The sequence below is a fragment of the Podarcis melisellensis genome, assembly GCF_964234715.1.
Source record: "Podarcis melisellensis genome assembly, chromosome: 16".
Classification (NCBI taxonomy): Eukaryota; Metazoa; Chordata; class Lepidosauria; order Squamata; family Lacertidae; genus Podarcis; species Podarcis melisellensis.
The window spans coordinates 35,836,018-35,855,632 of record NC_138533.1 but is presented as its reverse complement, the minus strand read 5'-3'; the positions used below and the strand labels follow the sequence as shown (position 1 = coordinate 35,855,632).

Here is a 19,615-nt window from a genome sequence, read left to right as displayed (position 1 = left end):
AGCTTTGGTAGTATCTCTGAGAGTACAATTAACTAGTTAAAGTCAGAACTAATGTGCATGGGTAATTGGAAATGGCATACTTTGGTGATTTTGCTGGTGCCCAGAGGTATATGTAGGCATTTTGTTTTTGATAGATATTTTAAAATATAAAATAACCCTTTTCAGCCTGAGGGCTACATTCTTGTCTGGGCTGGCTTCTGGCGGTCACATGCCATTGGTGGGTGGGGCCAGAAGCAAAAGTGAATTGCAGCAAATGCACATTTTGACTTTGTAAAGTGGGCTGTTTTTACAGACACCCCTCTGACTGGCAAGCCCAAGAGGCTCAGTGGTTTAGACCACAGCACCACCCGCGTCCCTAAGTAATATCACAAGCCTCCTTTAAAAAAAATACAAGAGGCTTGGCTGCAAAATTCGCTTCTCCAGGATGTGAGCTTTTTTGTTTCGTTTAGCATTGAGATGGGCCAGCAGTGTCATCGCAGGAGAAAACAACAGCCTGGATGTTAGCCCAGAACCATTTTTTGAAGTGCAGGTTTTCTGGCTGTCTTTTGTCACAGCAGCCTTGTCCTGCCTTGGCTGGCTGGCACGTTTGTTCTGATTCTGACAGAGCATTTGGCTACAGATAACGTTAAATCATATATCGGGTGTCCAGTACAGGCAGGTCAACCTGAAGGTGAAAGTTTTATCGCAAACATTTCCCACCTCCTCTGCAAGATGTTTTCTCTGCAAAACATCACCAGCATCCCACACCAGCCATTAGTCTTGGAGTGGGTGGGAGATGAGAGGCCAGGTTGTCACATTTCCAAAAGTGGGGAATCTCAAGCTCAGGGGTCAACTGCTACTCCCAAGTCTCTTTCTCCGGCTCATGAGACTCTTTGCAGGCCATACTCCTTCCCCAGCCATGCCCCATCTCTCCAGGCCCAATACAGCTTACTGTCCCAGCTTTGCATCCCCTCCTTGAATGTTTTTGCCTGGCTGGAATATGTCCTCGAACACTGATCATGCCTTTTGGTTCCCTGGATGGAGCATAGAGATGGGTGTGCACAGGGCAGTGTTCCTCAACCTTGGGCTCTCAATTGTTGTTGAACCACAGCTCCCATCATCATCCCATCATCCCTAGCCAGCTTAACCTTTGGTCAAGGGTGATGGGAGTTGTAGTCCAGCAAATCCAAGTTTGAAGACCACTGGTTAGCAAGGTAGCTTCTCTGTGAAATGCCTACCTGGCCTTGGGCTCAAGGATGGGGAACCTATGACCCTCCAAATATTGTTGGACCCCAACTCCCACGAGCAGAGCTAATGATTAGGAATGATGGGAGTTGTAGTCCAACATATGGAGGGCCATAGCTTCATCATCCCAGCCTTTAGCAATCCACTCTATCTCAGCTTGACACTCCCTCCTCCATTCGCAATGTGGATGATGATGATGATGATCATAGGAGCCTACCTTGCAGGGCTATGGTGTGGGTTGCAGTGATAATGTGCATCAAACACTGAAAGAGCTGTATGAATGCTAACTACAAGGAGAGCTAATGGATGTGATGTGTATATCCACAAAACTAGGGTACAAAATAAAATCTAGTATTCGAACTGGGATGTAAAATCAAAAATCTCACAATTAGCAGGCACATATAATGTCACTTTACTATGCTGTACTACACTGGCCTTTAGGCAGAATATCTCTCTCTCTCTCTCTCTCTCACACACACACACACACACACACTTTTCACATATAGAAAACTTCCAGAGAGAAGACTGTGTGACAACTTTGCTCAGCAGCATACTAAACTTTGTTCATTCATGAAGCTTTTACAGGCAGGGTCAACCTCCTAGCCTAGAAACTTGGGGATTCATGTTTACATTTTAACGTAAGATTCTCAGAATGCTAGTTGCATGGATGCATCTGGTAGCACTCGCCTAGCTCTGCTTCATATAACTTTAAGGCAGGGAGAGAGAATCTCCTTCTGGTAGCTAATGGTCCTCATTTAAAGAAGATGAAAACATTTTCATAGGTGGGTGGGATTGCCACGCAGCATAAAGGGAATTGAAGCTGCGTGCTGGTTAATTTCTGCAAACATTCTGGTCTGTCCTTAGTAACACAGAAGGTTCCCCCATTGCAGACCACTTTATGCATGATTAACGCATTGCAAGATTTCCCTCGACGTTTATGACACCTTTAGGAATTACTATGACAACGACTTTATCAAGCAGCGTCACTTCATCCTATCCCCATCCTTCTTAATGATTTATATCTTCTAGAGAGGATTCTTTTTTAAAAAATAGTATAAAAAATCCCTCCCACTTGTACTCAGCAAGGTAATAAATGAGAAAACTCAATGGTCTGTAAATTGCAACATTGATTAAAGAAGTGATTACTAATATAACTCTTAAATTGACTATGCTAATGCATGCTTGTAGTTCAGGACAGTATTTACATGCTAATGATAAATCCACTGCAGCGTTGGAGGGAAGGGAGGCAGCGAGATGGGGGAGGAGAGAATAGCTTCATCGTACTAAACGTATTGCAAATGCTTATAAACAGATAATGGGCTATTGTGGAGGAAATTATTTTCACTTGGTTTTCCATTCTTCATATCAAGCTGTTGTGGGGATTTATAATATCTTAACTGTAATGACGAAGACCAGAGGAGATTATGCTATGCAAGTGGGACTCATGGCAGAATGTTGCAACGTGGAGGACTCCTGTTCGTGAGACTCCATTGCATTCTCCTGCCCCTTCTCCGTCTTCCATTTCTCCCTCCCCAAACTGCCAGGCAGCTTTCCAGCACCACTGAACATGCTCAGTGCTCAATGGCTGGGAGAGACCCCCTCTTTGGCTTTTTCTTCTAGTATTTTGTACTTCTGCAAACCTTGAGGTTTCCTTGCTCCTGCCAATGCATCTCATTTTACATGTGGATGCTACATTTTAGCTACATAAACAATGGCGCTCACACCTGATCACAGGAAGCAGAGGGAGTGTTAAGGACCACTGAGCATGTCATGAAGCAGGGTGCAGAACCTACGAACGTAAAAACATAGCAGCATCAGAAGAGCTGCCAGATCAGTCCAGTAGTGCATCTGGTCCAGCAGTCTGTTCTCACAGTAGGCAACTAAACGCCTTTGGGAAACCCACTTGCACAACCTAAGCAGAAGAGCACTCTCACACCTTTCCATTTTCAGTAGCTGGTATTCGGAAGCATTACTGCTTTGGACTGCAGAAGGCCTTTGAGGCCCAGAGGACAATGTCTTTATCCCTCCCACCCTGGCAGGCCAACGTTAAGGGGTGGGTTGGACCTTGCACCTGTCAGTCACCTGACATCATACTGACAGCTGGTGATTGGCAGGTGGGTGGTGCTGTCTGTCAGATGCTGATGGTGGTTGTTCGTGAGTAACCAGGCAGAACTCCGACCTGTCATTTACAGGTTTTATTGTGCAAACTATTTACAGTGCAGATCTACAAAGTTCATGTCTGTCTTAGTCACTTGCAGAATCTGGGAGTGGCCCCTTCTCCCTCAACATAAGAACTTCAGCACCCCAAGCCCCCACCTCCCCTCCTTGCGTTTCACCCCTCTGTGCAAGGTGGGCAACAGAAGTGGCGTGCGTCCCTCCTGGCCAGCCCAGTGAAGTGAGGTGCTGGGGCTCTCAGCAGCATCCTCAAGCCCTTTCCTCGCTTGGCTGGCCCCTTCCCTCACTTCTCCACTGGAGGTGTGGCTTTTCCCACCACTGGAAGATGAACTACTCCTCAGGAGTTTCGGAGGCTCTCTGTATCCCAGCGGCCCCCCCTGCCTCCCTCCCCTGTTCCGATGGCAGTCCCCTGACACTGCCCAACCCTCAAAGCTGGCTCACTGTGGTGGGGAGGATACTGCAGGAAGCAGGACTGAACTCTCTGTGCACCAGGAAGGAGAATACAGGGACGAGGAACTGTGCAGAATTGGCTAAGCTAACAGACAAACTACGAGAGAAGCACAAAAAGGACTTCAAAAGAGTCTGGGAACCATTTATAGTTTATTCACAGAAACAACAGAATGGACTGGATTCACTGGCAGGATTTGAGTAAACTTTCACAATTTCATTTGAGTAACAGATATTTCAGAGAAATGATAAGGGATTTTGTTTTTGTGTAGGAAAAGCAGGATATGATAAATAAAACTAAATAACTCAGCAGAGCGGCAGTTGAGGGAAGTCCAGAGGAAGGGAGGGAGAGTAATTGTAAATAACATGATGACTGAGATTTGTACCATTATTTGTTATAAAATTCAATAAATATTCAAAAAAAAGGAAGGAAGGAGAATACAAGAGATTGGGGGAGAGATGATATGGGATGGTTTGCAAACCTTGTGTTATGGATTTGTGATACAGGTTCACACATGTTCACATGATGCTGCAGCTTGGACTTCCCCAACTTGGCTCACTCCAGGTGGTATCAGACTGCAACTCCCATTGGCCATGACCATTAGCCATGCTGGCTGGGGCTGACGGAAGCTGGAGTCCAACAAGATCTGGAGGGCCACAGTTTTATCATCCCTGGTTTCACAGCTTCCCACCTCTGCTGTAGACATTCCCTTCTGTATGACAGGGAACACACCTTGTCAGATGCTCATAAGAAGCACCTCCTCTTGTATGATAAGGAAAACGAACACTGCTTCTAAGATGGTGCCCATCGCCCTCAGGTTTTTTGTAAAGGCCTGTATTAAAAAAGAATTTACATCCTAGAATATCTGGAGGGAATCAGCTACATTTATTCAAATGGCATACCCACTGGTGTCACCCTTAAATACTTCTCATTTCCCTCCTCTTCTTTTAGGTTTCCGACAGGTGTGACTATGTTTATGTCAACGGCAAGGAAATGAAAGGCAAGGTGAATGCAGTGGTGAACTTCACCTACCAGTACCTGAGTGCTCCTCTGCAGGTTACTGTATGGGTGCCACGCCTGCCTCTTCAGATTGATGTTTCAGACACTGAGCTGAGTCAAATAAAAGGCTGGAGAGTTCCCATCATTTCGAACAAGAGGTGAGTTTTGTTGCTAAATGCATTTGATCTCCTCCAAGCCAGGCTGATGTACCAGCCTGCCTTTCCTTCTTTAGAATCCTGGAGAAGACCTCCAAACAGACCAGGGAATCTGAGGAGGCTGAGGTGCTATCTCACACAGCTAAACTTTCCCATCTGCTATGGAAGGTTAGCACATGAGAGATAGCGGTGGAAGACACAAAGCTTTGAAGGGACTCAGCTCCCCCACCAGCACCATGTGGGAAATTAACCATCTATATTTCAACACACACACCCCAGTTCACTCTTCCTGTCGTGCTTTCAAAGTTTGAAGCGCAGAAAGCTGAATGGTTTCAAATGTAATAAATAGGAAAGAAACTCTGAGCCCCCACCCTCTTTCCATTGAAGAGATCCCCTTGCCTCCCCACATTGCCAATCCACAGGACAGGAGAGGGTGAGGAAGAGCATGATCTATGGCAATGGGATGGCAACAGAGAATCCATGAGGATGGCATAGGGGTATATCCCTTCCCCAGTTTGGAACGTACAAAGCTGTCTTATACCAGGTGAGATTATTTGTCTATCTAGGCAAGCAGGTCTCCAGGGTTTGGGGCAGGAGTCCTTGCCACAACCTGTGAACGGGTTGTTTTAAGTGGAGATGCCAGTGATTGAGCATGAGACTTTCTGGGGAAGGGCCATGGCTCAGTGGTGGAGCACATATATACTTTGCATGCAGAAAGACCCTGGTTCAGTCCCCGGCATCTCCTCCCTGAAACCCTTGAGAACCAATGTCAGTCAGTGTGGACAATGATGAGCTAGATGGACCAACTGTCTCACTCAGTCTGACACCTTCCTCTGCTCCTCATTTACCTTTGGGGTCACCCCCTTGCTGTTGCCAAGTTTGGTTTTAGGAAATAATACGAAGTAACAGTCTTAATTTCTTGGGTGATGAAAGGGTGGTTTGAGGGAGACAGATGGAATTCCTATGTTCTGCACACAGTGTATATGCTTTACAACTGAGTTAAACTCTCTTGTCTGGGCATGGACCTCATCATTGACTAGGGCCTTATGAGAAAGTGCATTGACCATGATCTAGCAACCATAAAACATATTGGTCTTCTTTGGTTTCTCCAAGCAAGAGTTTGCTTCATATGCTTGCAAGGTGCATTTTCTTCGTAAAAGGCACATCTGTGCACATGAGGCACACCTGCCTAAATACCTGTGCTGGTTGGGAATGAATGTTAAGTTGAAACAATAATCTTTCAGACCTACAAGGGAGAGTGATGATGAGGACGAAGATGAGCGGAAAGGACGAGGCTGCACCCTCCAGTACCAGCATGCCATGGTGCGGGTTCTCACCCAGTTTGTAGCTGAGGACACCAGCCCGTGGGGACAGCTCACCTATTTGCTAGGATCTGATTGGCAGTTTGACATCACGGATTTGGTGACGGACTTCATGAAGCTAGAGAAGCCTCACGTGGCCCAGCTACAGGGGGGCAAAGTCTTGGTGGGACAGGAAGTCGGCATGACAATGGTCCAGGTCAGTCAACAATGGTTGCCATCTTTTGAGCTGCTGTGGTTGCACCTAGGTGCGAGAGCATCCCATTCCATGGTTTTATTGTGCAAGAAAGGCTTCCTTGGATGCCTTGAATTAGTAGCATGGTTCCTGGGCTTTATGCCTTGCCAGATTCTGAGCATGGGGTGGGTAACCTCAGAATTGGGATCAAAATATGGCCCTCCAGGCCTCTCTATTTGGCCCTTGGTACTGTGCCCAGCACATGCCCCCTCTCTCCAGACCACATACCTCACGGGCTCTGCTTTGCATCCCAAGTGTTTCTGCCTAGCTATAATGTGTCACTGAACACTGACAATGCCTCTTCATTGTCTGGATGGAAGACCCAGAGGGGTTGTGATTGTGTGTGGAGACCAGCCTACCATACAAGGGTACATGTATTACCCCATCCACTTTTGCCTCTGGTCTTGCTGGTCACTGTCCTGTGGCCCTCAGTAGACTGTTCAGAACGGAAAAGGGTAAACTGAAAATGGTAACTCTCACTGGGGCAAAAGCCATGTTGTATGTTTGTTCCCCAAAGAGCCCAGACAACTCAGATTCAAGCAAATGTTCCCTGTACCTTAAGAGAGTCAGCCTTGCAAGATTTCCCTGCTATCCTGTTTCCAACAGCTACAGGAAGCCCTTCTGGCCATAGATATTATTTCCTCAGGGCCTGATCCATGAATAGCAGCAGCAAAGAAACTGAGCTTTCTTGGTTTTCTGAATTATCTATGTATAAGGAGTCCCTCCAGAAGGGATGTTGTTTCTGGCTCTCTCCCTCATATGTCCTGACCCCATTAAGCCAGAACTTCAGCTGAATGGTCTTATCTACCATACATTCAAATGATGTTTACAGCTCCCAGAACCAGAAAACTGGGCCCATCTTTACTGCTTTGCAGTAGTACAATGCCTCTTTTTAAATATACCTCTCTCCAAGGATATGCTTTCAGGTCCCCTCCCATAGTTGAAAACTCTAGGTCTAAATTTAGGAAGCCACCTTGTACGGAGTCAACTAGCTCAGTATTGTCAACGTCAGCACTGAATGGCTGTGGCTTTCCAGAATTCCAGATGGGGCCTCTTCCAGACCTACCAGGAAATGCTGGGGGTTGAACTTGGGATCTTCTGTATGCAAAAGATACCAACAAGTGACAAGTCAACATGCCTGATAGGAACATAGGAGTCTGCTTTATACCAATTTGGACCTTTAGTCTGTCTAACCTACTATGTTCTACAATGGGGGCGGGGAGCCTGTGACCCTACAGATGTTCTGGTGTATAGCTATCATTCCTGACCATTAGTAATGCTGTCTGGGTAGGCATGAATTGCAACTGAACATCTGGACTGCCACAAGTTGCCAATCCCTGGTTTACATTAGCATTGTTTCCCCAGCCCTGGTGATGCTGGGAGTCTTTCCCCAACCGTGCTTGGTGATGCAATGGATGGGCCCTTTTGTCATATAGAGGTTCCCAGTTGGTGGTCCACAGCCCCCAGGGGGTCTGCATAACCCACCCAGGGGGTCTGAGGCACCATTCACATAACAAAAACTACCATAGAGATATCAAAATTGTCAAAGTAGGGGATCCATGGATTGGCTTTTGAAAAACGGGGTTTGCAGTACTTAGCTAATTGGGAACCACTGATATAAAGCAGATGGCTCTGCCAGTGACCTGTAGTCCTTCATACCTCTCAAGGTGTTTGGTTGCCCTCTTCACAGTTTCACTAAGGGGTAGGTAGACTAGCCATCACCAAAGTCCTGTTTCCAACTTATGCAGCAACGATGTATAAAATTGTGCTAGCAACGACCATGCTGGTTCTCCAGCCCCTGCCATAGACATTATTGTGAGACGTTTCTCACTCATGTGAGAAAATATAAATTTGCATAAGGAATTTGGGGAGGGGTGACTATTGCTCTTTAACCCCATCTTAAATAGATTCCTTGTTGTCCTTTGGCTTCTCCCAAAGGTATTGTCTCCGCTGTCTGATTCCATCTTGGCAGAGAAAACTGTGACAGTGCTGGACGAGAAGGTGACCATCACGGATATGGGGGTCCAGCTGGTAGCTGGATTGTCACTCTTCCTCCAGCCCAGTGCAGTGAGTAACCGAGCTGTTGTGGCTGTCACTGTGGCCCAGGAGCTGCTCCATACGCCCAAACAGGTAGAGTATGTGGAATCCTGTTTTGTTCTATCTATTCAGGCAGTTCTCTGGAGCAATGCACCAAGATGTGTGCATACTGTGATCCCGCCATTGTAGTGTGTCTTACAAATGCAAAGACTCCAGCAAGGACACATATTCTGCTTCAGAAAATCCTTGAGTGGGGGGCAAAGGCTCCCTGAGTGGTCCTCTTCCTGTTATGTCTTCCTCCAAGCTTGAGAGGGAATCACACTGGAGAACATGACTGCGTCATACATAATGCAGAACAGCAAAAATTGGAGAAAGCTGCTTAATGTATGCAAGCTGAACACACAAATCTGTCATATACCAAGTTTGACCATGGATCAATCTCTTCTCATAGATATTGGGTTTCCAAAGGCTGCATAAGATTTATTTCCTTAGGATGGCATCCTGAGACCTTTTTGAATTGGGATGCTCATAATCAAATCCTGGGATCTTCAGCATGCAAAACATGTGCTTTACAGCTGAGCTGTGGACCCCTGTTTCATAAGCCTTGCTCTGAGAGTCCTGCACATCTGACTATGGGGAGAGCTCAACTGCTATCTGTGGTTGTCAGGGTCTTTAAAAAGGTATTTTAAAGTAGCATTTAAGTGATGCTATTCTCTTTGGCTTGCCTAAATATGCCTGCTTGCTTGCTTCAGTATTTCCTTGCAGGTGCTTAAAAAAAACAATCCCTTGGTCTCTCAGAATGAAACACAGCTCAGGTGTAAAGCACATGATTTGCATGTTGAAGATCCCAGGATTTGATTCTGAGCATCTCAATTTCCCTCCAACCAACCCCCATCCCATGAACCCTTATCCTGCTACCTTCCCTTTTTCTTTCTCCAAACTTACCTGTTGCTTGTGTGTTAGTGGTGGTTCCAGGCTGAAGGAGCTCTGGGAAGTGACATTCTCTAGGGCTCCCAGATTCAATAAACTCTACTGGGCTTAGGAGCCAAGTTGAATTAATTTTTCTCAAGAGCCCTAACTAAACTCCTAACAGCAATGGTATCCCAATGAAGAGGAAAAGGGGCTGCCACCCTTATCCCACTACCAGGAAAAAGAAGGAGGCATGGGAGCCAAAGGGTCTTCACCTCCCCTAATAAAATATTTGAGGGTGCTGCCTGCTGCCCCTTCTGCAGTTGATGGGCATTGCCATTCAAATGGTGTGTGTGCACTGTGCCATGTCATTGATTATGCAGGGTTGGGCTTACCTGCTCCCCGCCCCCCCAAAAAAAATATTTTATTCAAGTTGGCAGCTGTGGAAGGGAGAGGGATGCATGGCAGGCAACAGTGATGTGGGGAAAGGTATAAGACATTTTGGGGAGATGCTCTTTTAACTGCAGTTTGTATTTCAAGCCCCACCCCCAACTGACTTTGCTTCCATTGAAAGGAGGGAGGGAGGGAGAGGAGACGAGTAGGTGAAACATGTTCCTTTCTTCCATTTGGAAGGGCAAAGCCATTCGCCGCTGGTAGCCTATTATTCTCAGATTTGGCTGACAGAGGCAGGTTCACGCTTGGGCTCATCAAGGCACCAGCGTGTTGATCCTACTTAATTCACAGGTCTCTGATACTCCAACTGAGCCAGGGCAAAGCTTCCGAGCAGAAAGGTTCAGGTCGTGGCTTCTATGGAGATGAGGAATGTATAGAAGTCTCAATCTCGAGGCAAATCAAATAAGTAGGTGAGGCAGACACAGAAGGAATCTGCAAGGGGACACTCGTTTCCCTCACATGTCTAGAAACAGTCACTTGAACGGGGTCTATAAAAATGTTGCCGAGTAAGATGGTAGAATGGGCTGTACCAATTTGGGCAGAAGGTGGGGAAGATGCTGCTTTAGGATGCTCCCCACCATAAACAGAAATGAATAAATCCCTGCAGATTGAAAATGAGTGCATCAGTCCAACCCAAGAAGTTGAGACTCCCCAATGCACAGTATGCACTTCTGTGCTCTCTTTTGTCTCACTGCCCAACAAGCTATAAAAACCAGCTCAGGAGAAAGAAAAGAGAGTGGAATGGGGAAATTTTAATGGGCACTTAGGCTTGGCTCCTTTATCTTGCGCTGCTAATGGAGGATAGTGCAGGAATGTCCCCGAGTGAAATAACTCCTGCCGATTCTTCATGCTCCATTGAGGTTGGAGGAGACTTCATGGCTACCAACTTCCTCCCCAATCCCTCCCTGGTTTGTGTTTTCTTGTCTATTCAAAGGTAGAAATGACCTCTGGCATAGAACCATGGCTCTTATCCATGATCGCTATCTGGAATCACCATGTTCAAATCCTCTGTTTCTGACTACCAGGTGATGGGTGCCAACAGAAGAGAGTGTTTGTTGCATTTGAGCCCTGCTTGTGGGCTTCTGGGAAGCAGCTGACTGACTAAATAAATAGGAGAAATGGGATGCTGGACAAGAATAACCTTTGGCCAGACCCAGCAAGTCTCTCACATTTCTTCTTCCTGGGGGTGGAAGCAGGAGGGGGAAATGGAAAATGTCAGGAGCTGCTGGTTCTGTTTGAAGCTGCCCCATGTGGTGAGCCACTGAACTGCAGGTGGCACCTTCTCAAAGAAGTACCATCAGGCCCTGGACTGCCTCCATCCACCAATGCTGGAGACTGAATCTTCCTGAGCAGGAAGGAGCAGAAGAGGGTTTCTGTGCTAGCAGAGCCTTGCTGGAGAACAAGGTCTCCCTGAGTTCTGATGCGCACATGTATTCTTGCTAATTCTTCAGTCCTGACTTGCTCCTGGCTTGTCCTCTGGTTCCAGCTCACTCTTTGGTCCTGATTCCTGCCTTGCTCCTCTATCCTCTTTGATCTTGACTACTAGCTAGTCCCAGGACATGGGTGGCACTGTGGGATCAGGACTTGCCGATCAGAAGGTCGGTGGTTCGAATCTCCGCAACCGGGTGAGCTCCCGTTGCTCGGTCCCAGCTCCTGCCAACCTAGCAGTTCAAAAGCATGTCAAAGGGCAAGTAGATAAATAGGTATCGCTCCAAAGGGAAGGTAAACGGCGTTTCCGTGCACTGCTCTGGTTTCACCAGAAGCGGCTTAGTCATTCTGGCCACATGACCCGGAAGCTGTACGCCAGCTCCCTCGGCCAATAAAGCGAGATGAGCGCCGCAACCCCAGAGTTGGCCACGACTGGACCTAATGGTCAGGGGTCCCTTTACCTTTTACTAGCTAGTCCCACAGCTATTGGTTCACCAAAGATTGTTCCCATGGCCCAGCACTGTGTGTCATCTTTCTATTTGCACACTGAGAAACTCTCTGATGGTTAAAGAAGGCGGGGAGAGTTACAAGGAAAGTAACAGTCCTCTGACTGTGTTAAGGTCTTCTTACTTACATTTGGCGTATACAGCTTACCTCAGGAATGAGAATCATGCGGCCCTCCAGATGTTGTTGGACTACCACTTTCCTTATCACTGGCCATGCTGGCTGAGGCTGATGGGAGTTGGAGTCCTGCATCATCAGGAGCACACCAGATTCTCCATCTCTGACTTAGACCCTTAGTAGACACAGTCATCAGCAAGTGACTCAAGCAGCAGTTACATCAGCCATAGGCGAACTTGGCCCTCCAGATGTTTTGGGACTACAATTCCCATCATCCCTGACCACTGGTCCTGTTAGCTAGGGATGGTGGGAGTTGTTGTCCCAAAACATCTGGAGGGCCGAGTTTGCCTATGCCTGAGTTACATGGTGGCTACATCTCCCTTTTTCTTCTTCCCCATTCTCTTTCTCCAGGACCATTTCACATTATAAGCAATTTGATTAATTAAAGATCTGGATCAAAACATTTTTATCCTATTGCTCAGCAAAAAATGGCTCCCAGAGCAGCTTACAAATGTCAACGAGAAGACAAATGGTGTTTTTTCCATGGTCTGTGCCTGTGTTCATCAGAACACAATATGATTGATTTGACTCAAGCAATGACAGAAGCCTGCTCAGATATGAGACATTTCCTCATCATGAATGACAGCACAGCCCAATACTGAAGGGGTGAAAAACTGGATACTTCCTTCACAGCTGTCCATTTTTGCACCAAATCTTCTTTTTCTAATGTGGTGATGTGAAAACCTTTCAGTCCAGCAGGGCAAATCCTTAGCTCCCCCACCCCCAGCTGGCCACTTTGACAGACAGGCAGAGCCACCCCCTGCCAATCACCTGATATCATGACATCAGGTAACACATTTTTCCTTCACAGCATAGCCTGAACTCAAGTTCTATTGCACAGGAAGATCTCTGATGACTGGTGCTGACTTCAAGCTCTGTTTGTATCAGCTATACTCCATACTTCCCAGTTGGAAGCTCTGGAATGTAGCAAATTTCAGTGGGGCTTGAAGTCACTGCTGTTCAGCTTACTGGCACTGACTTTCAGTCAGTGACAGGCAGTATATAAATCTAATAGAATAAATAAATAAATAAGTCTCAAGAACCCAGTCCTTCAAGAACTGCCTCTCCGCACATGACCCAACCCAGACAACGCAATCCTCATACGAGGCCCTTCTTTGAGTGCCCCCACATGGAAGATTTGGAGAGCGGCAACACAAAATTGGGCCTTTTCGAGGTGGCACTTCACTTGTGGAACGTTCTCCCCATGGAATGCCACCTGACACCCTATTTACTTTGAGGCAAAGATTTATCTTTACTTGGCCTTTTGGTCCTTAATTTGAAGGGTACCATTGCGGCCTCTTTCTATGGCGTGGGGTCTGTAAGTCCTGCTTTTTATCAGCATTGCTGTGTTTTTAGATTTTCATTAGATGTTCTTCATTGGTTTTAATGTAAATCACTTCCGCTTACTTTGTGAGTAGCATGTCTGGGATTTGGGCACCTTACAGATTACCTTCTCCTGCACATGCTCTCCTCTATATTTTGTTCAACATCTGAGGTCCTGCGATGGACCCACAACTGCTGGAGTGGTCCCAGTTTTTTCTTCCCTTCAGCTGTTCTGTGCTGCCATTCAAAGTGATCTCACACTCTTCCCATCATTGTTGCCATCAAATAAATCATCAAAAAATTTTTAAAAAAGGACCATTGGCAGCAATCCTGTGAAAATGTTGCTTGTTTGCAGAGAGAACTGCAGAACTGAGAAAGAAAGAAAGAAAGAAAGAAAGAAAGAAAGAAAGAAAGAAAGAAAGAAAAGAAAAGAAAAGAGGGGGCGAATGTAACCAGGGCTACCATAATCTCTCCAGGTTTATTACTTGTAATTAATGGGCCAGTGGGAGATCTGTCACATCTCGGGTGCCATCATGAAAGATTGAAGCTCTGCAGATGAGATGGTTTTCATCCATCTTCATTCCTTGATGGTAATTGGAGGTGCCTGTCGAAGAATGAGGGTGGGGGCGATTTATTGATGCAGCACACCAGCATGGCCAGCTTTGCAGAAACAGTTCTTTGAAGGACACAGTGCTACATTATTTCTAGGGGGTTTTCTTTTTTTCCATAGATGCTACAATTCCCTTCAGCCCCAGCCAGCACAGCACTGGCTGAAGATCATGGGAGTGGTACTCTCGGGGGCACCAAATTGGCAAAGGCTGCCTTAGGCCATGAGTCACCAACACAGCACCCAAGTGCCCACAGAGGCACCCCCGAGTGCCAAAAGGGCCCCATTCCTTCCTGCTGTAATTGTGCTGGGGGGTGGGGAGCCTTCTATTGTAGCCAGTAGCTTTTTGTGATGTTCACTTTTCCTTCCCCAGCTGTGACCTCCCTGCCAAAAATGCCCATCGTGTTGCAATTGGAGGAGGGACAGTTATGGTGGGGGGATGACACAGCCAGGAAGTATAGTCCTCCTCTCCTCAGCTGCACCCCCAAAGCACACTAAAAACACCCCCACAGCCCAATTAGCCTTCAACAGAAGGATCATAGAATTGTGGAGTTTCAAGGGACCATTGAAGACATTGAGTGCAACCCCTGGCAATGCAGGAGACCTCCCACCCCTGTTTAAAAACCTCCAATGAGATATTTGAAGATGGCTGTCACCACTCAGTCTCCTCTTCTCCAGGCTAAACATACCCACTCTCTGTACCATTCCTCATAAAGCTTGGTTTCCAGACCCTTATCAGCGATTCCAGGAGATTGGACTAAATAACCATTGGGGTCCTTTTAGAATGTTGAGCATTCTAAAAACATTGAGCCCTTTGTCCTTTCTCTGCAGTGCCATGGTACATTTCCCCCTCACCTGGTCTCTGCAAAGCATGCTGTGGATTAGCTTCAAAATGGAATATTAGCTGAGTCCCAGGCTCCCAGGGAACTAAACGCCCTTTGCTGTTGTCAGCAAAAGCTTGAAATTTAACCAGAAGGGTAGCAATGCCCTTTGTTCTGAGCTGGGGTGCAACAAATCTCAGCTGCTTGCAAACAACCTGGTAACATATGCTGGCATTGTGATTGGACAGTACAATGGGACGCCATATGCCTTTGAATGCCAGGTTTGGGGGTCACAAGTAGAGGCAATGCTGTTGCACTTGGGTCAACTAATTCTAGTTTTGTCCCCACCTCCCTCCTCCCTGTTGAGTTCCAGAAGGGCAAACCTGAGACTCAGCAGGAGGAAGCAGACTACCAGGGCCACCCCATGGACTGCATGCAAGTTGGCTGAGGGAGACTGAGATTGATCGCCCCAATGAACCAGCCCCTGTCACGCCTAAAAAATGGCCGCTGTTTCTTTAATGCTAAAAGAACTAAGTCAGCATAAGTCAGTGGCCTACAATGACTCGTGCAACCTTTCACCAAATTGTACCTGTATATATAGAGTGGCCAATGTTAGTGTTTGGTGTGGGTTGGTTGGATGGTAGAAAGCTGGTTGTGTTTGGTGTATGTAAAAGCTGTCGGTCGTGGTTGGAGAAGGAGACTTTTTAAGAATAAAAGCAGCCATACTCTGCAAGGATACTCTTTCTCAAAGACTCTTTTGTGCCAACTAAGGTCTGAGGACTAGGCAAAGGAGTAAAAAGGAGGTCAGAACCTTTTCTTTTTCAAACACTGGCGGCCTCCACTAAGGCAGCTTCCTGTGTCCCTGTCTCAGGTTTTAACTTGGATATTGATTTGGGGAAGGAATGTAGATCACTGGTAAAAGCATCTTCTTTGAATTCAGGAGGTCCTGGGCTCAATCCTTGCGCATCTTCAGGAAGGGCTGAGAAAATCCCCTGCCAAATTCTGGCAAGCAGTTGCCAGTAAGTATAGAAAGGACTGAGTTAGATGCTCCAAGGGTCTGATTCACTGCAAAGCAGTTCCCTGTGTTTCCATGAAAAAAAGAGAAAAAAACACACCTGCCGTGTTTACAGTGATTTAGAAGAAGTGGCAGTAGCTCTGCTATAGGATTCCCCTCCTAAAAAAAAATGAGGGGTTGCTTTGTTAATTAATATTTTGCTTCCTCCCTCTTTCCAGCTTTGATGAAAATGGATATTTTATTTATTCAATGTGGGGATTTCTACCCCCGCCTTCCAACACTTTTGCTGGGTGGCTAATAAAAACATATATATCTCAGGAAATACAATAAAAACAATTTAAAAGGAACCTGCAATAAAAGCAGATGAGAAGAAACAATTTAAAAGGAACATATATCCAAGCAACAAGATCTATAGAGAGCAGGGCATAATCGTCAGCAGAAATAAAAGTTAAGTAATAAAAAGCTGCATAAAAACACTGACAAAGATCAAATGAGTTACTCTGGATTAAAAAATCATGGGGAAATAGACCTGGAAAGGTTTCGCAGGGCAGCAAAATGACATCGGTGAGGAGATGGTTCCATAATTGGGGTGCCACCATTAAAAAATGTATCAATCACAGTTTGGCTAAATGATCATTTAGATGGTCCTTTTGCTCCTGTTTCCAAGAAGAGGAAAAATGAAAATAGAAAGAATTATCTTTCCCCCCTCCCCATTCACACCTATGCTCATACATGCACACGAATATTTCATCTCAGAACTGTGAAGGTAGTATGGTACATAAGAAAAGCCGTGCTGGATCAGACCAAAGGTCTATCTAGTCCACATTTTGTTATCACAGTGACCCATGGGAACACGAGAACATGGCTGCAATATCGCTCTCCCATTCATATTTCATAGCAACTGATACTTAGAAACATTTTATTGTGACTAATCCTAAAGGCAGTATACAGTGATCATGACTGGTAACCATTGATATCTATATCTGCCATGATTTTGTCTAGTTGTTGAACATCACTACATCTTGAGTAACCCATTCCATGTTTTAGCTATTTGCAATTTCGTTTGAGTTGATAATCCTTCATTTTAGTGCTAGGAAGCAGGAAAACCTATACCTATCATCATCATCAACCTTTTATTCGACCGTCAGTCAGAAAAAAGTACATTTGTCAATACACAGTTAAAACATCCAGGAAGATTTTAGAACTTAGCCAACACTAAAATGGGCTAAACAGATAGCCCCATACCTATACCTATCTCTCCATGCAACTGTGAGATGAAGGGCCCATTTCAGATCTTGTGGTTAACCATTTCCTTTATCTTTTAGGAAGCAGTGGTCAGCTCCTGGATCCAGTTCAGCGATGGCTCAGTGACCCCACTGGACATTTACGACCCCAAAGACTTTTCCCTCTCAGCTTCCTCTCTCGATGAATCAGTCATTTCAGCCCACCAGAGCTCTGCTATGAAATGGCCAGTGGTTGCAGCAGAAGGCGAAGGACAAGGCACATTGGTCAAAGTGGACATGATGATCTCTGAAACCTGCCAGAAGTCCAAGAGGAAGAGTGTTCTTGCCGTAGGCAACGGTAGCATCAAGGTCAAGTTTGGTCAGAATGATGCCAACTCCCATGGGGCCGGCGATTACGATGCCGATGAGATCGAGAACCATGCGAGCGACCGAAGGCAGAAGGTGTTGGACCAAGAGCGTTATGGGCAAGACGGACGGTACTATGGAAGCCCTTCTGCTGAACGAGAGGAAGTTTCCGTCAGGAAAGCTGGCACCACTGCAAAGTCTACGATCAAAAGCAAAGTCTTTAAGAACAGCCTGGATGGAGAAAAGCTCTCGGATGACGGGCAGCTCCAAAACATCCCAATTGACTTCACCAACTTCCCAGCACAAATTGACCTTCCCAAAAGCAATGGTGGCACAGAGGACAGTGACCTTGTGCAGGCACCCAGGGGTCTCAGTGACTTGGAGATTGGAATGTATGCTCTGCTGGGAGTCTTCTGCCTCGCCATCCTTGTCTTCCTGATAAATTGTGCCACCTTCACGTTAAAATACCGGCACAAGCAAGTTCCGATGGAAGGGCAAACCTCCATGAGCCACTCCCATGACTGGGTGTGGCTTGGGAATGAAAGTGAGCTCCTAGAGAACCGAGTGGACGTCTCCCCCCAGCAGAACGAACGCACAACTAACATAGACCGAGGGATAGGCTTTGAGGAGAGCAACCAGCTCCTCAACGGCAGCACACCGAAAAGTATCCAGAGCCAAATCCATCGGTCGGCTGACTCAGGGGGCAAGCAGGGGGAAGGGCCGAAACCCGATCCCCCTTTGCATTCACCCACCTCCAAGCGGAAGCGGGTGAAGTTCACGACGTTTACCACCATCCCTCCAGACGATGGTTGCCCCACCATCAACTCTATCCTCAACTGCAATGAAGATGACATTAAATGGGTTTGCCATGACATGGACCTGGGGGAGTCGAAAGAGATAAGAAACTACATGGAGAAGCTCAAAGACAAAGCATAGCTTCGGTTGTTGGGGTTTTTTTATGGTTCAGCAACCACACCTTGATGCCTTCAGTTGAGTTGGGAGGGACTTGCGGAATAAGATGGAACTGTTTGTGTGTGTGTGAACTGTGGGGGGAACTGAACAGACTTACACACAACAGATTATATATAGAGAGAGAGTCAGGGAGAGGTATTTGCTAAAGATGTTCATGATGGTTTGTTCTTATTCCCCCTCCCCAGATGGAACGTCCAGCCATTTCGATAAGCTAACCTCCACCAAGCTGGTCCCCTCCAGACATTTAGGACTACCAATTCCCCTCAGCCCCAGCCTGTACAGCTGTGCTGATGGGATTTGGTAGTCCAAAACATCTGGAGGGCACCAGCTTGGCAGAACTTGGGACAAGAAGGCCAGAGGAATTGAACTGACTAGTATGATGTGCTGGGACAAGGTGAGGTTATGATATGGATGATTAGGGTGTCAAAGACAATTAAACACAAGGTACCAAAAGTATTCTTTTTTTTTTTACAAAAAAGGAAAAAAGATAATAAAAAAGAAAGAAAACTTCTTTATATTTCTAATAAAGCATCAAAAATATGATACTGAGACTTATGAAGAGACTGTCTGAAGGTAGTAGTCATACAGTCGCTGCTGCTGGAGACAGGATGTGATGCCAGGCAGAGGAGAGACAATATTATTTTTCTTTACAGTTCGATTTTTTAAAAAAAAGATTGTGTCACATGCTGTACGTAGGGTCCCCCTCCCCTTTGTTCCCCACTCTTCTGCCTTTCATACCTTACTTTTCATTTTGGAGGGATGCAGCGGGTGGGGGGCAATAATTAACCAAGGAGTTTTTCTATGGAACAAAAATAATATCCCAATATTAGTTTACATATACTCTCAACACTTGAAGATGATCAACACAAGCACTTCATTTCAGTGTGGCATGCCTTTGGAATGCATGAATTTCATTAAGGGCCAGCTGATGGCTGGATCTGGCCCTTGAAACAGCCTTTTCAGTCCTCACCACCCACCTGCCAACTATTAGCCCTTCCCACTTTGGACCGGGGTTTTCCCCCATACACACAATTTCACCTTCTATTGAGAAGAAGCTGGAACCGGTGGAGGATGGGGCACAAGGGTGAATGGGGCACTGCCCCACCAACCTCATTCTTGATTCCTCCGAGCCCCCCTGCCTGCCTTCTCACAGCCAGGGATTGGCCCTGGCTGTCAGCTTCTTCCTCCTAAGTCTCTATTTGCAGTTATGGAGCTTAGCAGGGAG

The 19,615-nt window shown here is 46.3% G+C and overlaps 1 protein-coding gene across 2 annotated transcripts in view; it reads left to right on the top strand.

Annotated features, from left to right (window-relative positions):
• The window catches only part of LOC309359496 (transmembrane protein 132C-like), a 245,810-nt gene extending 226,877 nt beyond the window's left edge, over positions 1–18,933 (top strand). For both annotated transcript variants that reach the window (XM_081893263.1, XM_081893264.1), the window contains exons 6-9: positions 4,799–5,004; positions 6,246–6,519; positions 8,494–8,685; positions 17,155–18,933. In XM_081893263.1, coding sequence (XP_081749389.1) covers positions 4,799–5,004; positions 6,246–6,519; positions 8,494–8,685; positions 17,155–18,354 — 1,872 coding nt within the window. In that variant the 3' untranslated portion in view covers positions 18,355–18,933. The remainder of the gene's footprint in view (positions 1–4,798; positions 5,005–6,245; positions 6,520–8,493; positions 8,686–17,154) is intronic.
• Positions 18,934–19,615: the final 682 nt, after the last annotated feature.